The sequence below is a fragment of the Bufo gargarizans genome, chromosome 3 (assembly GCF_014858855.1).
Source record: "Bufo gargarizans isolate SCDJY-AF-19 chromosome 3, ASM1485885v1, whole genome shotgun sequence".
Classification (NCBI taxonomy): Eukaryota; Metazoa; Chordata; class Amphibia; order Anura; family Bufonidae; genus Bufo; species Bufo gargarizans.
In genome coordinates this window covers 261,350,768-261,370,595 of record NC_058082.1, presented here as the reverse complement: position 1 = coordinate 261,370,595, position 19,828 = coordinate 261,350,768, and the positions used below count along the sequence as shown (strand labels likewise).

The 19,828-nt window shown below is 41.9% G+C and overlaps 1 protein-coding gene across 1 annotated transcript in view; it reads left to right on the top strand.

Moving 5' to 3' along the window:
* The window catches only part of ANKFY1 (ankyrin repeat and FYVE domain containing 1), a 55,207-nt gene that overhangs the window by 22,935 nt on the left and 12,444 nt on the right, over positions 1–19,828 (top strand). The window contains exons 6-20 of the mRNA XM_044285191.1: positions 923–1,072; positions 1,333–1,498; positions 1,584–1,788; positions 6,038–6,106; positions 7,624–7,823; positions 11,602–11,699; positions 12,651–12,864; positions 12,992–13,090; positions 13,293–13,446; positions 14,511–14,679; positions 14,971–15,089; positions 16,011–16,167; positions 16,296–16,496; positions 18,144–18,320; positions 18,526–18,673. Of these exons, the coding sequence (XP_044141126.1) occupies positions 923–1,072; positions 1,333–1,498; positions 1,584–1,788; positions 6,038–6,106; positions 7,624–7,823; positions 11,602–11,699; positions 12,651–12,864; positions 12,992–13,090; positions 13,293–13,446; positions 14,511–14,679; positions 14,971–15,089; positions 16,011–16,167; positions 16,296–16,496; positions 18,144–18,320; positions 18,526–18,673 (2,326 nt within the window). The remainder of the gene's footprint in view (positions 1–922; positions 1,073–1,332; positions 1,499–1,583; positions 1,789–6,037; positions 6,107–7,623; positions 7,824–11,601; positions 11,700–12,650; positions 12,865–12,991; positions 13,091–13,292; positions 13,447–14,510; positions 14,680–14,970; positions 15,090–16,010; positions 16,168–16,295; positions 16,497–18,143; positions 18,321–18,525; positions 18,674–19,828) is intronic.

The window sequence follows — 19,828 nt, the reverse complement described above, 5'->3', positions numbered from 1 at the left end:
TTGTCAACTATGTTTTTGAAAAGGGGCATGTGACACAACCTGTCCATCAACGAGTTCTATTGAAATGCACAGCGTCCACACTAGTTTCCGTCTCATCCAAAAGATGCCTAAGGGCAGAAAAAAGCTAGGTGTGACATTAGGGCACAGAGATACTCTATTGTACACCAGGTGGGACAGTTGCTCAGGTAGACGAGCAACATCTGGCAAGTGCACAAGTCCTATTATTCGATAGGACATATACCCGCTGGTTGGGTTAAATGGAGCTTGTGGGGTACTGCCCTGAAGGGAACATGTCAGCTGGCTTTTTATCTAATTTAGTTGCTCTGCATGTAGCGCATTGTGCTATAGCCATTTCAACAAGCAGGGGTTTCCGTGGCCTGGGATTAAGTTCAGATAAAATAAATGCATGGCTACAAGACTGGACTTCTTGGATGAGTCCCGTTTAGTTAAAATTTGCCATGGACTCCCTCTCCCTGTACATGATAGTTGTCAATCATTCACTGATAGGTGAGGGATCTGGAGGGCTAATATAGGACTCTATGGGCTAATATAGACACTATAGCTTGTGTGCATATGAAATACCACAACTACTACCTACCTATAGGATAGGGAGCCAGTAGACTTGCTAAACTACTGGGACCATTTGGTTGTTTCTGTCTTCTCCATAGAGTTGTATGGAGTGGCAGTGCTGCTATGTGTGACCTTACCCAGTCTCCCTTTGCCATAACATGCAGTCAACAGATCCACGTATACATGTTCATGCGTCTGGATCATTCCCGCAGTGCCACTGTTTTCTATAGTAAGCCATACATCCAGACTTTCCTGAAGCAGTGCCACTTTGCTTGCAGTATTCAGCATTTGCTGGTTATGTATCTCCCATAGGAGATGGGTTCATTGATGATTTGTTTGGTTGCATTTTTAGGACGATCTAAGGAAGGAAGACTTCAGCTCAATGAGTGCTCAGCTATTGTACAAAATGTTTAAATCAAAGACTCAATTTTCTTTACACAAAGCAATTAAAGTGGAAAGAGAAGATGTTGTTTTCTTGTATCTGATAGAGATGGATTCCCAGGTATAGTAACATGGTGAACATTATATAAGAACGGTTGCTATTCTTTCATTTACTGCCGATAAGAGGGGTGTGGGTGAAATCTTTTTTTGCATGCTGCCAGTGAGCTGTCTGCAAGCTATATGATAGTAGTATCTGTATACTATGAGTGCAGTCTGTAATTTTACAATAGCAAATGTTGACCACAGAGCCTCATAAATCATAACTGTTTGCCTTTAGAATCCAAATCAGCATAATAATAGAGTGTAACCTTTTTCTTTTAGTTGCCTGCAAAATTAAATGAGCTGGACCAAAATGGAGATCTTGCCCTGGATCTTGCTCTGTCTCGGAAGCTAGAGAGCATAGCCACCACCTTAGTCAACAGTAGGGCAGATGTTGATATGGTAGACAAGAAAGGTTGGAGTCTGTTGCACAAAGCAATCCAAAGGGGTGAGTTGATACCATTTTTTCCTGAAAGTACATGATCTTGCATATTATTTGCCTAAAAATTGTTAAATTCTTTTTTTCTCTACAGAGGATAAATTTGCTGCCAATTTCCTAATTAAAAATGGTGCACGTGTAAATGCTGCTACGATTGGGGAACAAGAGACTCCACTACATCTTGTAGCTGCTTGCTCAATGAAGGAGCGCTCTCTAGAAGTGATGTCCGATATAGCACAAATTGCTGAGGCACTCTTGCATGCGGGAGCTAATCCCAACATGCAGGACAGTAAAGGAAGGTAGGCTGATTCTTTGCTGTTTCTTTTGGCGCATGTTGAAGAGGCTGACTTCTTATTGAACACCCATTATAATCTATCCTATTAGAGAAATTCTGAGCGAGTAGATGGGAATCCTCTGTCCTGTTCTGGGAGACAGTGGAGACCAGTTATGTAGTCCACCTCTTGCTCTGGAGGACCTGTCATGCATCATCTTAACAACCTTTTGATTTGTTTGGGGCTGTGTAATGCTTTATTTCATCTGTGTTGAAAATTTTGCCAGGTTTTTCTGCATATAACAGCTGATTGCCAGGAATCCCAGCACATTGTGATCAGCTTATTGTGACAGATAACAGTTGATGGCTGAGGCTACTGGTGTAGTGTGGGGGGAACTCAGAGAGAGACTTGGTCTAGGCACCAAATTGCATGGGGGTGGTAGCCCCATCTCCCATCTCATCTCAGGCAGCTGATAGCAGAGGACATGAGCCCTTGGCTCCCGTTGATCACTTTCATAGGCCACTAGGCCTGAAGGCTATAAGACAGTGGAACAGCACAGGTCACAATGACATCATTGCGACCTCCTGTGCCCTGTCATAGGAAGCACAATGGCGTAATTACCACCGCCTTTGTGACCGTTATCGCACTGCCCAAGACCTGGCTCAAGAGGTCACAGGCAACCTAGGCTGAATTAGAGAAGTCATCATAGTCATCCGTACAGGATTGAGAGAATAGAGAAATAGAACTACTCCAGTCTGAGGAGACATCACCTGTAAATCGCGAGTGAAGACTAAACGGGATTATTAATGACTGGGACCGAAATGAGTGTGGTGTATGGTCATAGTGGAGTGGTATTATTTGGCCTTTAAATAGTGTTATCATTGGTAATGTTGGTTGTGGGATACTCTGAGGCATGGTTGTATAAAAAGAAACGTATCTATAAGTTACAAGGCGCAATACTTTTCTTGTGTCCAAACGGCAAGAGGGAAAAATAATAATTTTCTTGCAGCACTTAAATAAAAAGTAAGCCTTTATTGTCACACGTTAAAAAACATCAAAAAGGTTTGCTACGGGCGCTCACGGGTTTCGAACCATAAAATCCAATTTCTTAGTCATAGCATAACATGTAGTATCTGAACACTCCCCTATAATACGTCAGTCAACACCTCAGGTGCTAATTCATTGGCTCGAACTATTTCCTCACTAGTGGCAGGCTGAATAGTCAGAATACACAGAATCAAAAAAAAGAAAGAAAATAATGTTAAAAAAAAAGGAGAGAGAGAAAATGCAGCACAATACAAAATCAACAAAAATCTGTTAAATCTGTTCATTTGTTCATTCCAGCGGGGTGTCTGGTATCCAAAGTCAGGATCCAGTATGCCTCCCTTAGATGTAGCTTACGTTCCCAGTCTCCACCTCTATTAGGTCTCTTGACCTTTTCCAAGCCCATAACCTTTAAGGTATCGGTGTTCCCTTGATGTAACTGATGGAAATAGGTAGATGCTGCAGAAAGAGTGCTGTTAGATGGGTTAGCAATATGTATAACATGTGCAGCTATGCGTTTATTGAGAGGCCTGGTCGTACAACCTATGTATTGGACTCTCCAAGAAACGCAAGCTATGACGTATATAACATGATCAGTGGTACAATTGATACATGAGTTAATTTTAGCCTGATATCCAGGGGTGCACCACCATTGAGGCCAGGTGAGGCGATCACCTCAGGCAGCACCAGGTAGGGGCAGTCGAAGGGCCATGTGCTGAAGGGAAGGGGTTAGGTTAAGAAATTGGCATTGGGGAGGGAGGGGCGCCATTTCAGTTTTCAGTTCAGTTCTGCCTCAGGCAACAGAAAGGCTAGGTGCACGCCTGCTGATATCCTGTATATTATCTGATCAGTTTTGGTCATAAACTTGCATAATCCACATCTATTGAGCCACATTTACATGATCCTTTTAAATGTAACCATGTATCTGAATTAGTTAGATGCCTGTTAACATTATACATACTAGGTGATATTCTGTTACCAATGGTACGGGATCTCTTGGCAACAAAACTCACACTTTGTACTATACTTTATACAGTACTGGTAAAATACTTCTTAATAATACTACCCACCTTGGGGTATTCAATGCTATAACCAGTACTAAAAGTGACTTGGCCTATCTTCTGGCAATTGGGGGCTCTAGGTTTTCTGCGGCGACATAAACAGTTCTCTGTAGTTCTGGATTTGGCTATGATTTCTGCTGGTTTTAATTGAGGAGTAGACTATCCTCTTTGTGAAAGCTTAGTTGCAATATATTCTCTATAGTTCCTATATTCTCTTTAGGATTCCTGTATATTGAGGCATCTACTTTATACTGTACTACAATTACCGGATAGCCATAAATCTAAGAACGAAATGGCCTGTTCAGACCCCTGTGCCGTAAATTTGAGGTTAATTACAGGAATTATTGTTCCCGAGGAGCACGTCATCGATATAACAAGCGCACCATTGAATATCCATGACAAAGGGGTTATTCTCTGAAAAAGCAAAACAATGTTTCCACCAAGAAACACAAAGGTTTCCTAAAGAAGGGGAAAAACAGGCTCCCATCAGACATATTTTTAAGTGTAAAAATAATTGATCATTAAATGTGAAAAAGTTATGCTGAGTAAAAAGTACTTTGCTTGCCCTGGGTGCTGGCACGCCATGCTACACCACTGGCTGGGGGTCCCAGCATTCTGTGATCAGCTTCTTGTCAAGAGATACTTCTACCGAGTAGAGTTTGTCCAAATGGAGAACACCTTTCAGGATTGTTTACATCTGCATTGACTGTTATGTTCCATCAGAGGAACAGAATAAGACATCCATTAAATGCATCGATTGACTGATACTAATAGAACACGTTCCATTTCTCTCCATCATCCATTGATGATAAGAAAAAATGGAAAGCTCCATTCTGTCATGCATCAATTATCTTTGGTGGAAGGAAAAGACAAATGTTTTTTTCCACCAAATGTAGTGGAAACCCAACGGAGCAGACACTGATCACGATTCATACTCAAAAGTAACCCATTTAAACAAATAAAACGGATGCTTTTTTCCATTTTCTGTTCCTCAATTCTTTCTGATGGAACAGAATAACGGAAAGGTCAATGCAGATGTAAACAAAGCCTTAAAGAAAACGACTGTATAGCTCATTTTTTTTACTCTTTTATACAAGAATTGAATGTAATTTAAATGTAAGTTGTCTGACTTTTAAGCACTTTTCTTATTTTAGTAGCTTCATTTCATGTGGTGCTATAAAGGGAACATCTAAGATCTCTTTCAGTATGGCAGAAGCTGTATTGTTGGTTAACATGATACATGAGCTCGGGTTCATCTCTACAGAGCTGAAAAATACCATTGAGTGCAATTAAACTGCTCTACGTGACAAGCAGACCAGATTAAAATAGAGTCCTGTGACCACTGCTTCCTCAGGGGTAACATAATGACTGCAATGGGTATTCCTCTTATGTCTTCTGGCTGGGTTTAGTAATAGTTGATGGGGCACTTAATGAAGCCTACAATAGTTTTCTTTGATTCCCGAATGAAAGTTCATACAAACCGTTTTTGCTTCTAATTTAGTATTACTGCTGTATTTTAATTATACCAGGAACATCCAATAATGCTACCCTGTGATGTCCATTGAGCTTTTGCTTAGATTATCAGGTATATGTGTTGATATTGAGAGCTCAGTCAGTAGTAATGTATTGTGAGGCATTACCAGTAGACCAATGATGTCTACAACTGTTTTACTGAAAGGGTATCTGTCGCCACGATTTTAGGTTATATCTGCAGTAGAATGCATGAGTAGTACTGTAGATAAGGAATCCATATCACTATTTTTTGTTCCCCCCCCCACCACCCCGCTCCCCACACACAGTCTGGATTGCTGTGCCATTCTAATATAATGTAGAGGACTGCTGTGCATATGCACAGCAGTCCTGATAATGTATCTCAGGGCATCTTTGAGCCCTGACAGTGGGGGAATGGAAAATAAAAAGACATTTGGACTCCTAATCATTAGTACTACTTCTTTATTACAGCAAATAATAGTCAAGATTGTGGTGACAGATTCCCTTTAATAATTCACAAACTTAGGCAGGAGCTACACTTATGCTGCCCATACACATTCATGTTTTGATCAGGTATGGAGGCTCACTTTAAATGGACTATGCTACCAGTACCTTTCACAGACTGAACAGCAGGCGTTAGCGTTATTTTTCTACTAATACTTGTTCCTTCTTGCTTTCAGGACTCCTCTACATAGAGCTATTCTTTCTAGAAATGAATATGTGTTCAACCAGCTGCTTCAATGCAAACAGTAAGTAGCAGAGACTGAGATCATTTTAGACTGTTGATTTTTAAAATGTCAGGTTTTATTCATTAAAAATCATTCGACCACTAATGCTATTTTGCTACTATATAAGGATAAGTTCACACTACGTTACTGCCATACAGTTGAGGCATAGGCTTCTTACTGGATACAGACCCTTTACTTCCCATAGTATAAATGTTGGTTAACCACGTTCAGGCTGGGGCTGCAGACATACTTTTTATACTGTCATCTGTATTCTATTGGAGTATGGGATTGCATTGTAATTGTTACCCAGGGTGTCATTTTTGTGAATAAACTACAATTGAAAATAATTTTGCCATAGAGGTGCTTGAAGAAAACTGTAGGTAGCTACCGTGTAAGTCAATGCCTGACACATTAAAGGGCCTTGAAACATGACTACGGTTTTCATGTTTCAAGGCTCTTTATAGGGCCAGGTATTGACTTGTAGGATAGCCACCTATAGGGGGTGTTAGAAAGATTGTGTCCTCCCTTGCCCCTTAGGGTTCTGTTAGATGAGCAGATACTTCTTCATTCATGAGCAGCAAGCAACGAGTTAGCAAGTGATCAAAAAGTGATTAGTTACACAAAACAATAATCACTAAATATTTTTCACTATTATTATTGTGATTGTTGCTCGTTTGCCCCTAGTGTATTTACACTGCTAACGACTGTCAGATTTCTGATTAGATGAGGGGATGTGGTGGTGACTAATGATAAGCTTTTAGTCAGGCGGATTTGTCCAATCCATGGAAAATAAACACCTTATTGCTAGCATACTATTAACATGACCATCATTTCTCAAATTTGAACGATTATATGAAAGTTACAATTATAATTTCTATGTCTAATAAGCCTCTTACACTAGCTGGACCTCCATGTCATGAATGGATCATGCAGCAGGTTGTAAATTTGTTTTTATTAGGGTTCTTTCACACTAGCGTTTTTCTTTTCCGGTGTTGAGTTCCGTCACAGGAGCTCAATACCGGAAAAAAACTGATCAGTTTTATCCTAATGCATTCTGAATGGAGAGCTTTCTGTTCAGGATGCATCAGTCCAGTCCCTCTTCCTTTTTTTGGGCCGGAGAAAATACCGCAGCATGCTGCAGGTTTCTCTCCGGCCAAAAATCCTGAACACTTGCCGGATCCAGCATTAATTTCCATTGAAATGTATTAACTGTTCCAGCAAAACGGATCCAGTTTTCCGGTCTGCGCATGCGCAGATCTTTTAAAAATGCAAAAATAAATAAATACCGGATCCGTTTTTCCAGATGACACCGGAGAGACGGATCCGGTATTTCAATGCATTTGTCAGACTGCTCCGCATCTGGATCTGTCTGACAAACGCCATCCGTTTGCGTCAGGAACTGCCTGCCGGAATCCTCTGCCGCAAGTGTGAAAGTACCCTAAGATGTCTACCTTCTGCTTTTTATTGAACATGTTTCTTATAACGTCCTCCTAAGATGCACATCAATGGATAGGCTTTGAAAGAGTCTTTTTTGTTAGATTAGATTTAGAACTAAAGGATCATGAAGGAAGTACGGCTTTGTGGCTTGCTGTCCAGTACATCACAGTGTCCTCTGACCAGTCTGTGAACCCTTTTGATGATGTCCCTGTGGTTAACGGAACTTCGTTTGATGAGAATAGTTTTGCAGCAAGGCTGATTAAACGTGGCAGCAACACAGATGCTCCCGACACAGTAACAGGTAAACACAAGAGGTTTGTATTCACTGCAGAGCTAAGTGCTCCATCTCTCCCGAGGGCTTAGATTATTTTCTATGCGGATGTTTTACCATAGACTTTGGGGTTCCCACTTCCAGCACCCCTGCCGATCTGTGCTTGATCAGCTCTTCATACTGTGCTTGGTATTGCAGCACATTCATTCACTTGAAGGTGACTGATCTGCACAAAGCGGTATGACCAACAGACAAGATGCCACAGGCCTAGAAACAGCGTAGTGGCCTTTGCAATCAGCTGAATGGCAGGGTACCAGCAGTCAGATCCCCCACTGATGAGATATTGATGACCCATTTAAAGAGAATGTATCACCACATTTTGGTACCCCTAGCTAATACCACTTTTGAATAGCTGGAACCCGTATTATGAAGATGGGACTACTTTTCTAAATCTCACCTTCCGCTGTGATCCTGTATTCATTTCACCCTCCAAAGTCCTGATGAGTCGTCTTAATGACTCAGCAGTCTTGTTATGCAAAAGGCAGCATTGTGGCCTGCCCATCTGCTCTGATACTCATCAACCCACCCAGCCAGCCCTGCTGCTGCTAAGTGTGAATATTCAAGAGTCAGTATCTGACATACTATGCAGTTTGATCTGGTTACAGGTGATGATAGGTTTCCTTTAAATCTTGGAAAACCCCTTTGAGATGCTTTAATTGAATATGTGATCATGTAGTACAGGGATCAGCAACCTTCGGCACTCCAGCTGCTATGAAACTACAACTCCCAGCATGCAAACATGCTTGGCTCTGTTCTTTTAACTCCCACAGAAGTGAGTGAAACATTCTGGCAGTTGTAGGTTCTTAACAGCTGGAGTGCCAGAGGTTGCTGATCCCTGATGTAGTATATAGTCCTGTCAAGTCCACCGGAATACTATAAAAAACAGAAGCAGGACAACAGTTTTGACAGTAATGGAACATTAGAGGGAGCAGCACTGTACAAGATCCAGGTTCCAGGACTCCGGTGTTAGTTGGAGATATAGCACTGTTGTATTAATATTATTTATTTTAAAACACCATCAATTCCAGCGTACGGTATATATATAAAGGATTTACTTATTGTAATGTATTAAAAATAAGTACTATAAACATAAAGTGAGGGAAAGAGAACTATGTCTTGCCCATGAGGCTTACAGTCTAAAAGGGAAAGGGGAAAGCGACAGTTGGTGAGGATAATTGTCCTATAGTATATCTATAGTATTATTAAAGGGGTTTTCTGGGATTGGAATAAGTGAATCGACTTCGGAGCAGGAGCTCCGTACAGTATGAGAATGTATTGGCTCCGTTGAGCCTAAGTTACTTTGCGAAGTCTCACGAGACTTTGTGTAATAACTTCGGAAATTAATTTCTACTGTAAAAAACCTTTGTATCTAACTGTGGTTCGGTTCCAAGTGGTACCTTGGAACCGAACCCAAGTTTGGTACAAAGGTATTTTATAGTAGAAATTAATTTCCGAAGTTATTACACAAAGACACTTAGGCTCATTGGAGCCAATACATTCTAATACTGTACGGAGCGCCTGTTTCGTACAGTATTTAAACAACGTTTTGTGCAAATCACTTCAGTGTACGGCGCTGTGCTTGGTAGGCCACTGCGCTCACAGGAATGCCAGTGCCTTTAAAAAACAACTGATTGATGGGGGGGTCCAGGGTGTCGGACCCCCACCGATCAGATACTGATGACCTATTCTGAGGATAAGTATCTGTATCAAAATCTCGGAAAACCTCTTTAAGGGCCCTTGCACACGACCGTATGCCCTCCGAGACATACGGTCTGTGAGCCGGCCATATGTCCCAGAGCGGCATTGATCGTGCGCATGGGAGCACACAGCATCATAGATCACAATGATGCTGTGCACGTCGGGCCGCCCGTGGGACTATTGTCCTGCACTCATATGATCTTATGAGTGCGGGACAATAGCTCCGCGGGCGGCCCGACGTGCACAGAATTATTGTAATCTATGATGCTGTGTACTCCTGTGTGCACGCTCTATGATGCTCCGGGACATATGGCCGGCTCACGGACCGTATGTCTCGGAGGGCATACGGTCGTGTGCAAGGGCCCTAAGTCTCATGTGGGCTGAATGGTTGCAAATATCGGTTGAAGATATGATATTTAATTCGCCAAACAGTAGCCTGCTGAAGGCTTTCTATATGGGTTATGAACCCTCCAGAATGTGAGCCGCTGTTGTGGACTATGTGTTAACTCCTATAGAGAGAACCTATGTGGACATTTTACATCCCCATACCACTACTGACCGTGAAATTTTGCACATGCACCAGTACAGTGAAGTAGTCGTTCCCACTCTAAGATCTTTACTGCACATGCGCTGATAGTACCACCTTTGGCGAAAGCATTAGATTTCAGGGCCAGGCATCAGATGAAATGAGGTTGCCTTGCCCTGTCAATCTGACTGGGAGGGGGAGTAGCAACAATGAGGGTGAAGGTGAAGTGGTGCTTTGAGGGACTAGGTCAACCCCTTGGTGTTTGAGCACCTTACATATAATTAAAAGCAAGAACTTCTCTGGGTCAGTAATACCGATTGCAGAGACAAAGTGCTCATTTTAGTCACCATGATCGACCCTACCAGGCAGTATTCTTGGTTTAATAGGGTTTATCATGGTGACGGATGCTTTTTAAATATTCATGTCAGTGACCTTAAAATTACAATTTAAGGGAAAAAACAACTAGTTGACTGTAACTACGTGCACAGGTGTATGACAATTCACATAATAGGCTAGAAGCCCAGAGCTCTTTCAGGTGACCAGTATGTAGCGCGTCCATGTTCCATATAGTAAACACGCACACGTTTTTGAACGGACTGCACATGGATGGTGTCTACATACAGTCCTTTCTTCTCACAAACGAGTTCACTTACAGGAATGTGGTGCATGTTGCAACCTTTCTTGGCGGAAAATCACTCCTGAATTGACTCTTTGACTTAAATGGGTCAGTGGTGAGTGTGTGTGCTGTCCGTTCTGCACTCTGAATGGGAAAATCGTCCTTCTGAATCAACCTATAGGCCTCATGCACACAACCGTTGTTGTGTTCCGTTCCGTAAAATGGGGTTCCGTTGTTCCGTGATCCGTTTCCGTTTTTGTTTCCGTGTGTCTTCCTTTATTTTTGGAGGATCACCAGACATGAAGGAAAGTAAAAGTCAAGTTTGCCATGCAAATGATAGGGAAAAAAACGGACGCGGATGACAATCTTGTGTGCCTCCGCGTTTTTTCACGGTCCCATTGACTTGAATGGGTCCGCAAACCGTTTTCCGTGAAAAAAATTGGACAGGTTATATTTTTTTGACGGACTGGAACCACGGATCACGGACGCCGATGACAAACGGTGCATTAGCCGAGTTTTCAACGGACCCATTGAAAGTCAATGAGTCTGCAGAAAATCACGAAAAACGGAACAACGGACACAGAATGAAACAACGGTCGTGTGCATGAGGCCTTAAAGAGGTATTCCCATTTTATAATTATGACATATCGCTAGGTAATCCCAAGAATGTAAGGAACAGAGCTGGGAGCATGGCTGTGCTGGTAAAAGGAGTGAAGGTGCCCCCATTGTGGCCTTCATTCTTGGGATCAGTGGCGGTCCCAGAGGTCAAACCCCCTACAAATTTTTACTTGACTGCACTTTATGAGATGATAATGCCACATTAACATAATCTGATATTGCTGTTTTACATAGAGTACTTGATCATATGTATAACATCCCCTTTTCAACTTAATGTACAATCTTCCTAGGTAACTGCTTGTTACAAAGAGCTGCGGGGGCAGGGAATGAGGCGGCTGCTCTGTTTTTGGCAACCCATGGGGCTCAAGTCAATCATAAAAATAAATGGGTAAGTTCTTTTTTTTTATTTTTTAAATATATATCATATAAATTATATAAATATATATATATAGAGAGAGAGAGAGTTTAGTGTTTTGAGAACACTGGATAATGATTGAGAAAAGTAAGTGATTGCATTTAATGTGTGTTTGGTCAGCCTTCATATTTGTATCACAAAATCCTCTTGTGATATAGTGACATACATAAGGGGGAGTCTGTCAGATTTTATGTGCATATTACACTAAGCAGAGTCGCTTGTAGGCCTTTAAAATAGTACCTTTACCGTGGCTGTATTTAACAGAAAAATCACAAAAAAAGTGATTTTTCTCCTAAAAGCAGCCATGGATTCCAAAGGCAAAGGTACTGTTTTAGTTTTCTATTCAAGTCCTACATTGCCACTCTGCTAACGGCTAAGCTTAATATGCAGGTACAAGCTGAGACTCTCTTGGCTAATTTCTTTTTTTGATGCAATTATTGATTTCCTTGTCTCATGGTGGTCCAATGTTTGTCCTTTGCTGTGCTTTTATTATAATGGCATATTGCAGGCGATGGAAACACTTGGTCTGTGTTTTATCAGGTAGAACAGGTTCTACCTCAAGATTTTATGTTCAGCCATCCCACAGTATAACTGTTATCTGATACCAAATCTCACCTGAGAACTTGTTACTTTAAAGAGAATATAATGTGGGACATGTCACAATCCCTCATGATTTTACTGCATGCCTTATGAAAATACTCTGTGGATAAGGCTGTGTTCACATCTACATCTAGGTATATTGGACGCCACAATACTGTGACTGACCTGTCATACAAAAAACCTCATTGACTTTTCTTATAATGTCGACTCAGGTTCCATCGTGATCTCTAACCTTCTGACAGCTAGAATAGCTCTGGATGTATTCTTCTTGTCAAATTTGATATATGTGAGCCTGTAGTCATGGTTGTGCTGTTCTTATCCTAGGGGGAGACGCCTTTACACACAGCTTGCCGACATGGTCTTCCCAACCTAACTACAGAGCTATTACAGCAAGGAGCCAATCCAAACCTACAGACACAAGAACCCATTTCTGCGCCTAAAGGGTCCCCACCAACCAGCACATATCTCCAAACACCACTGCACATGGCAATAGCCTACAACCACCCAGATGTTGTGACAGTCATATTAGAGCAGAAAGGTGAGCGCTCCTCCTTATAGTGACTGTAAGACATGCATATTAGTTACATTTTTTAAACTGATGGTGTCCATGTTTTTCTTTGCAGTGCTTATTATATGTAGATAATTGTTCTTTGTTTCCCCTAAAGCCAATGCTCTGCACGCAACAAATAATCTTCAGATCATTCCTGACTTCAGCCTGAAGGACTCAAGAGAACAAACTGTATTGGCACTGGCCTTATGGACAGGTAAGATACAGGATTTTAGAAGATCTGTTATATGGAGAGGAATTTCATGTACCAAGAACCCTAACCAAGTGAGCGAAAGACCAAACTAGAGTGTCCCCCCACCTCTTTAAAGCTTGCTGAAATGTATTCATTGTTATTAAAGTCCTACGTACAAGTCTCACTCCTTTTTATGCCTTACTGACTATCCTGGTGCCACCTTTAGGGATGCATGTCATTGCTGCACAGTTGCTTGGGTCAGGCGCCGCTATCAATGACACCATGTCAGATGGACAGACCCTGCTACACATGGCAATAAGAAGACAAGACAGTAAGAGTGCCCTCTTCCTACTGGAACATCAGGCCGATATAAATATCAGGTATGGTTTCACTTCATAAGTGGCTGGTAATTGGGATGTCAGTAAAGTACAACTTGTTTTGTCAGTTGTCTTCACATGTTTTACGTATAGTATCATTTATCTTATCCCATGATTAAGAGCATATACCCCTGATGGTCCTATATAATTGTTATTGTCCAGTCCCTCTTAAAGGGGTTGTCCAAGGTATTTTTATATTTCACTAAACACCCGGGGGCCTGTCGAAATAATAAGCAATTTTACACTTACCTTCCCAGCCCGTTCCCGTCCAGCGGCACCACTTTTTCATCTACCCTGGGCTGCAGCCAGTGACGTATTGTTGAGGCTGCAGTGGTGACGTTCCATATGGGGCTGCAGCCAATCACTGGCCTCAGCAGTATATGACATTGGTATATGGGTTGTCACCTCTGCAGCCCCAACAGTATGTCACTGGCTGACGCCCAGGGTTGGAAAAGGAGCGGAGGTGCTGAATTGGAACAAGCTAGGAAGGTAAATGTAAGATTTTTTATTGTTTTGACAGGCCCTGGCAGTTAAGCAAATTAAATTATTTGGAAAACTTCTTCAAAGCTGAACAGCACTAGATAGGGGTCAGGAAGAGCAGCACGAGCATATATTTTGTGGAGTTTTTATGATCAGGAGAAATGTAAATATTTATTTTTAATCTGTCAAATTCCACTCCTGGGAGTGTCCAGGAGGCAGAACTTCACTGGGAAGTGTTCTATACCTTGAGCTGCTGCATAGTCCTTCCCCTCTCCGGTCAGGAGGACACTCAGAGCATTCACACTACTCCTCCACCTCCAGTGCAGTCAGCAGTTTAGCATGCAGAAAACTGCTGACAGCCTCCTCCCTGACAGCTTGCACAGTACATGTTACACATTAGTTGATAAACTGAATCATCTTTAGCAAATTCTTCTGCCTTTTCCGTTCAGCAGATTATCAAACACTTTGAAGCCATTTAAATGAAGGCACAAAGTGTAGAAATGTAGATTTCTACTGGTGCAGCAGATACACAAAGCAAGACAGTAGCTGCTCTGTAGATGAATGCATTTACATATTTTCCCTTTTAGGACCCAAGATGGGGAGACTGCACTTCAGCTAGCCATTAAAAATCAGCTTCCCTTAGTGGTTGATGCTATTTGCACACGAGGGGCAGACACGTCTGTTACTGATGAGCATGGAAACCCCCCACTGTGGATCGCACTGGAGAATGACTTGGAGGACATTGCATCCACATTGGTAAAATAAACCTGTTTCTCAGAATTGTTTTTATTTTTGGCTTGACCAACTAAAAATTTAATTTTGTGTGCATGGCATGAACTGTTAATATGAATAGCCGGAACCATGCCGGTACAAATCCCTGTTCGCAGAGAACTCCTTTAACTCCTGAAAAGAGTTAGAGGGTTTTTATTTTTCTTTCATCCCCCCACTCTTTCAGTATTTACTGTGTGTGAGCATACAGAACATAAGCTAGAAGTGCCTGAGCAGCACAGTAATGTACATTAAGACTCTTTATTTTTGCTCTCTTAGGTAAGACATGGATGTGATGCAACATTTTGGGGTCCAGGCCCTAGTGGATGTCTACAGACCCTTCTACATAGAGCCATCGATGAGAACAAAGAGCAGGTTGCTTGCTTCCTCATACGCAGGTTTGCTCTATGTATTGTTTATTACTGTGATTTAGTGAAATTTCTTATACTATTTGGGAGTCATTTATCAAACACCACCGTTTTATACCAGTCTTTTATATTGCACTCGTTGCCAGAGGATGTGCTTAATTTATGAGGAGATGCCGACCTCGTCATACATTAGGTGCATCTTCTGTGCACCTAGACTGAAATCTGTCTGAAAACTGGCATCAATCATAATGAATGAGCCAGGGCCCATGGCCTCACCATGCCCTCTTTTCAGAAAGTGGCAAGGCGACATAATAGCACTGCTTGTGCTTAAATTTAGGTGCAATGGCATTCAAAAAGTTGCATATTGCAGAAGTAGAGGAGCTGACGTGCACAGAGTGTCTAGAGCCCACCTTTAGGTGCACTGAGGCCCTTAGGGTCCATTCACATGTCCGTAGTGTATTGCAGATCCGCAATACACCCGGCTGGCATCCCCATAGAAATGTCTATTCTTGTCCGCGGACCGGAAGATCGGCGGCGCGCTTCGGAAATGCTGATGCGGACAGCACACTATGTGCTGTCCGCATCCATTCCGTCCCCATAGAGAATGAATGTGTCCGCACCCGTTCCGCACAATTGCGGAACGGATGCGGACCACAATTGCGGACGTGTGAAAGGAGCCTTATTTGCATTTTCTTGAGACCATTGCAACTTATTTTTACAAGTCAGGTATCTCTCTAATCAGCAGGAACAACCATACCAGGCAGTATGCCTGGTTTAATAGTTGATCCTGCTGACAGGTGCCCTTTAAATTTTATAAATAACTGTATCTCTGGTAGTATATGGTTGCAGTATTTAGAAGGCATTCTATCAAGTTTTTTTTTCTTAGATTTTCTATCCTGCATATGAAAACATTACACATTGGAGTGAAATGGCACCGCATTTCTCTTTCAGTGGCTGCGATGTAAACAGTTCCAGAAAACCAGGACCAAATGGAGAAGGGGAAGAGGAGGCCAGAGATGGGCAGACCCCTGTGCACTTGGCAGCAAGTTGGGGATTAGAAGAAGTAGTTCAGTGCCTTTTGGAGTTTGGTGCCAATGTGAATGCACAGGTAGGATTGGAGAAAACAGGCTTATCAGGACAGCGAATATACAGCACTTTGTCCACCAATTTAGGTAAAAGGAAAGTTGGGATCTGATTATTGCTTATGCAGCATTAAGTCACATTTTTGTATTACAGGATGCAGAAGGAAGAACTCCAATACATGTTGCCATCAGCAATCAGCACCGTGTAATAATCCAGTTATTGATCTCACACCCAGAAATCAGGTTGAATGTGAGGGATAGACAGGGCATGACCCCTTTCGCATGTGCCATGACATTCAAAAATAACAAAGCTGCAGAGGCCATATTAAAGCGAGAACCAGGAGCGGCGGAGCAGGTAATAAAATGTTAATACAGTGAAAAGAAACAGGGAAATGTGTTTAAATGGAATGTATCGACTTAGCTTTATTAGTTATACTAATTAGTATAAACTAGATTGACACTTTTTTTCTAATCTGTTTTTATTTTCTGATTGTACATTTTTGTATTTTATTTTCTATACATCATCAAGATGGCTTGTTGACTTCTATCAGAAAGTATAGTGGTCATTTTGCAGGGGAAGGGGGGAGGAGGTGAGCTATGTCTATCACCTATTGCCAATGGTGAATCCCATGTTATCTGCCTCCAGTTGTGTAATGGAGATGGTACCATTCATTGGTGTGCCTCTCTTGATAATGAGATGATTGATGAGAAGTGATCTCTACATAACAGGAAACGTCAGCCTATAATGGAGATCAGTGGCTACAATACAAGCTGCAAGATTTCAGGACTTTTTTTTTAAATATAGTTAAAGGGGTTATGCCATGATTCAGGTGAAAAATGAAAATCAGACATCATATAGTACAGTGATGGCCAACCTATGGCACGGGTGCCAGAGGCGGCACTCAGAGCCCTCTCTGTGGGCACCCGCGCCTTGGAAAAAGTCTATGGTGTTCCAATATGCTTTAGACTTTTCCTGACATTCATCAGCACAGGACGCACTATGAACAGCACAGGCAGCGCACTGAATGTAGGATATTAAGCTATTATAGCTAAATGATAAAGTACATGGAAGATATACTATATTGGTATTCAGGTTAAATTGCTGTGTTGGCACTTTGCGATAAATAAGTGGGTATTTGGTTGCAGTTTGGGCACTCGGTCTCTAAAAGGTTCACCATCACTGATATAGTACATGCCAATCCCTTTTAACAAGCCTAGCTCTGTACTGCACATGTATCCAGAGATCTCTACATTGACTGCTCCAATTGCTCTGCTAGATTATCTTCAGCCTGGCAGCTCAGGGAGCATGTCCTTTCTGCTGCAGCTCTCTCCCTGTACGGCCACAGTTTCTAACAAAACATATGACTGGTGGCAGTTGACAATTTAAACTGAGCACGTTCGACCAGCTCAGTGAGATGGACAAAAAAATAAAGAAAAAACAAACAGCAGGTGGCGCTATACAGATATGTTATTGAATAGCTCACTGGCTATACTACATTTTTAGATAGATGCAATTACAAAAGTATTCAGATCCAGGTGGTGGTTTGAAAAATGTATAATATGCCTGGAGAATTTGAAATAACATGAGTAAATTATTTAATGTTTTTTTTTCCCCAGGGAAATGTATTTTCCCAGGCCACAAAGAGCAAAAAAAATAAAAAATAAACCATACTCGCCCTCAGCAATCCCCATCTCTACCATCCTGGTGCTGGTCCAGGCCCTGCTGATCTTCACTACCTGGTCCTGGCTCAGCACTCTAGAAACCCCATTAAAGGCTTACCCAGTCAAGTCATTGGCCGATTGGGCCTTTCTTGACATTTCCAACATGTAAATCCAGACCAGGAAGTGGAGCCCAGCGGGAACAGCATGTCCAAGAAAGCTTTGAGCAAGTTTCATAGTTACATGAGAATGTATGATTTGTACAGTTTGCATTCGCTGTAGTGTGGACATTTGAAAATAATCAATGTCTGTTATTGTGCCTGCATTTGTATTACTTACTTAGGTGGATAACAAAGGAAGGAATTTTCTGCATGTGGCCGTGCAGAATTCTGACATTGAGAGTGTGCTGTTCCTGATTAGTGTGCAAGCCAATGTCAACTCAAGAGTGCAGGATGCTTCCAAGTTAACGCCTCTGCATCTGGCTGTGCAGGCGGGATCTGAGATCATTGTCCGCAACCTGGTATGTGCTTTATTGTCTACATTTATTTAACATGGGCTTTACACGTTTATTACATACTCACTAAATTCCTTTATATTTTCAGAATTTTACTGCTGTTTCTACAAAGCATAAATAGCCTGACAGATTGCAGACACTATGACTTTGCTTTCATTTTTTTGCCGTAGTTTCCTTTATCAATAAGGTCTATGATCTGCTGCGTTGTTAGCTTCTTGCAGGTGCCAAAGTGAATGAACTGACAAAACACCGTCAGACTGCCCTTCACCTTGCAGCACAACAAGATCTCCCTACTATCTGTTCTGTACTTCTGGAGAATGGTGTTGATTTTGGAGCTGCAGATGAAAATGGGAACAATGGTAATTCTAGTACTTTAAAAGCTTGTCTTTTGAACAGAACCCTGATTGATTGTTCCACGTCTAGCTTCCAGAGCCCCTGGCGATCAGCTGATCTCGCTGAAGGAGGCATTCTCCAGCTATGTAATATGTGTAGGCTGGGAATCCACTCTTACTGAAAGGGGTTGTCCCATCTGGACATTTAGGAGATATCCACAGGATATGCCATGAATGTCCGATAGGTGGGACCTGCCCTTATCGGACATTTATGGTATATCCTGTGAATATCTCATAAATGTCGAGATGAGATAACCCCTCCATGCTGACTCATATGGGGGGGGGGGGGGGGTCCAAAGAAACTGTGTGTTATCAGATTGCCCTTCTTAGACCAAAATATGGATATGGGTATCCATATATAAGACAACCCCTTTTAAAGAGAATGTCTCCTGTATGCTGTTAGTTTAATTATTTATTTTTTATATTTAAGTATGCAGAAGAATGATAATGTGCGTTATTATTTTTATAAAAATGTATTCCTGGGACAGCCATATTGAAGACACACTACCTACTTGTATATACCAGCAGGGCATGTGGGCTTTATGGCATCAAATTGGGAAAAGTCATAGACTATTGCAGTCTCCAACAAGTGCTGAAACACAACCCCACACCTCGAGATGATGGAGTAGCGAAACAGATGCAAACAGAATTTTAGGGTTACTGTCTTGTCTTTTCTAGACATAAACCAGCAGTGCAACAACTAGAGTATACTGTTCAGATACTGAAATAACTCTGCTTATTCTCTCAGTCTATACTGCAAAGTTGACAAGTGAGCTACAGAAAACACGAAGTGTCAACCTATTGTGTCTGATCTAGAGGGCAATATGTTAACTGGAGTACTAAATTACTAAAGATTTGAAATTTTGTGGTAGTCAAAAAAAATGTAGAAAATGAGGTGATAAATGTGTGACCACTGGACATCTAGCCCTGGGACCAACTAGCAATCATAAAGAAAGGATTCTCCTGTGTGTATGGAGCTGTGGTGCACATGCATAACGACCTATCTATTCACTTTTATGGGACTGTTGGAGATAGCGCTGAACTTGCGTGTGGTCCATACATGCAGGGGAATTGGAGACCCCCTTCCCTCGGCAGTGCGGGGACCAAGAGCAGTGCAGGGAG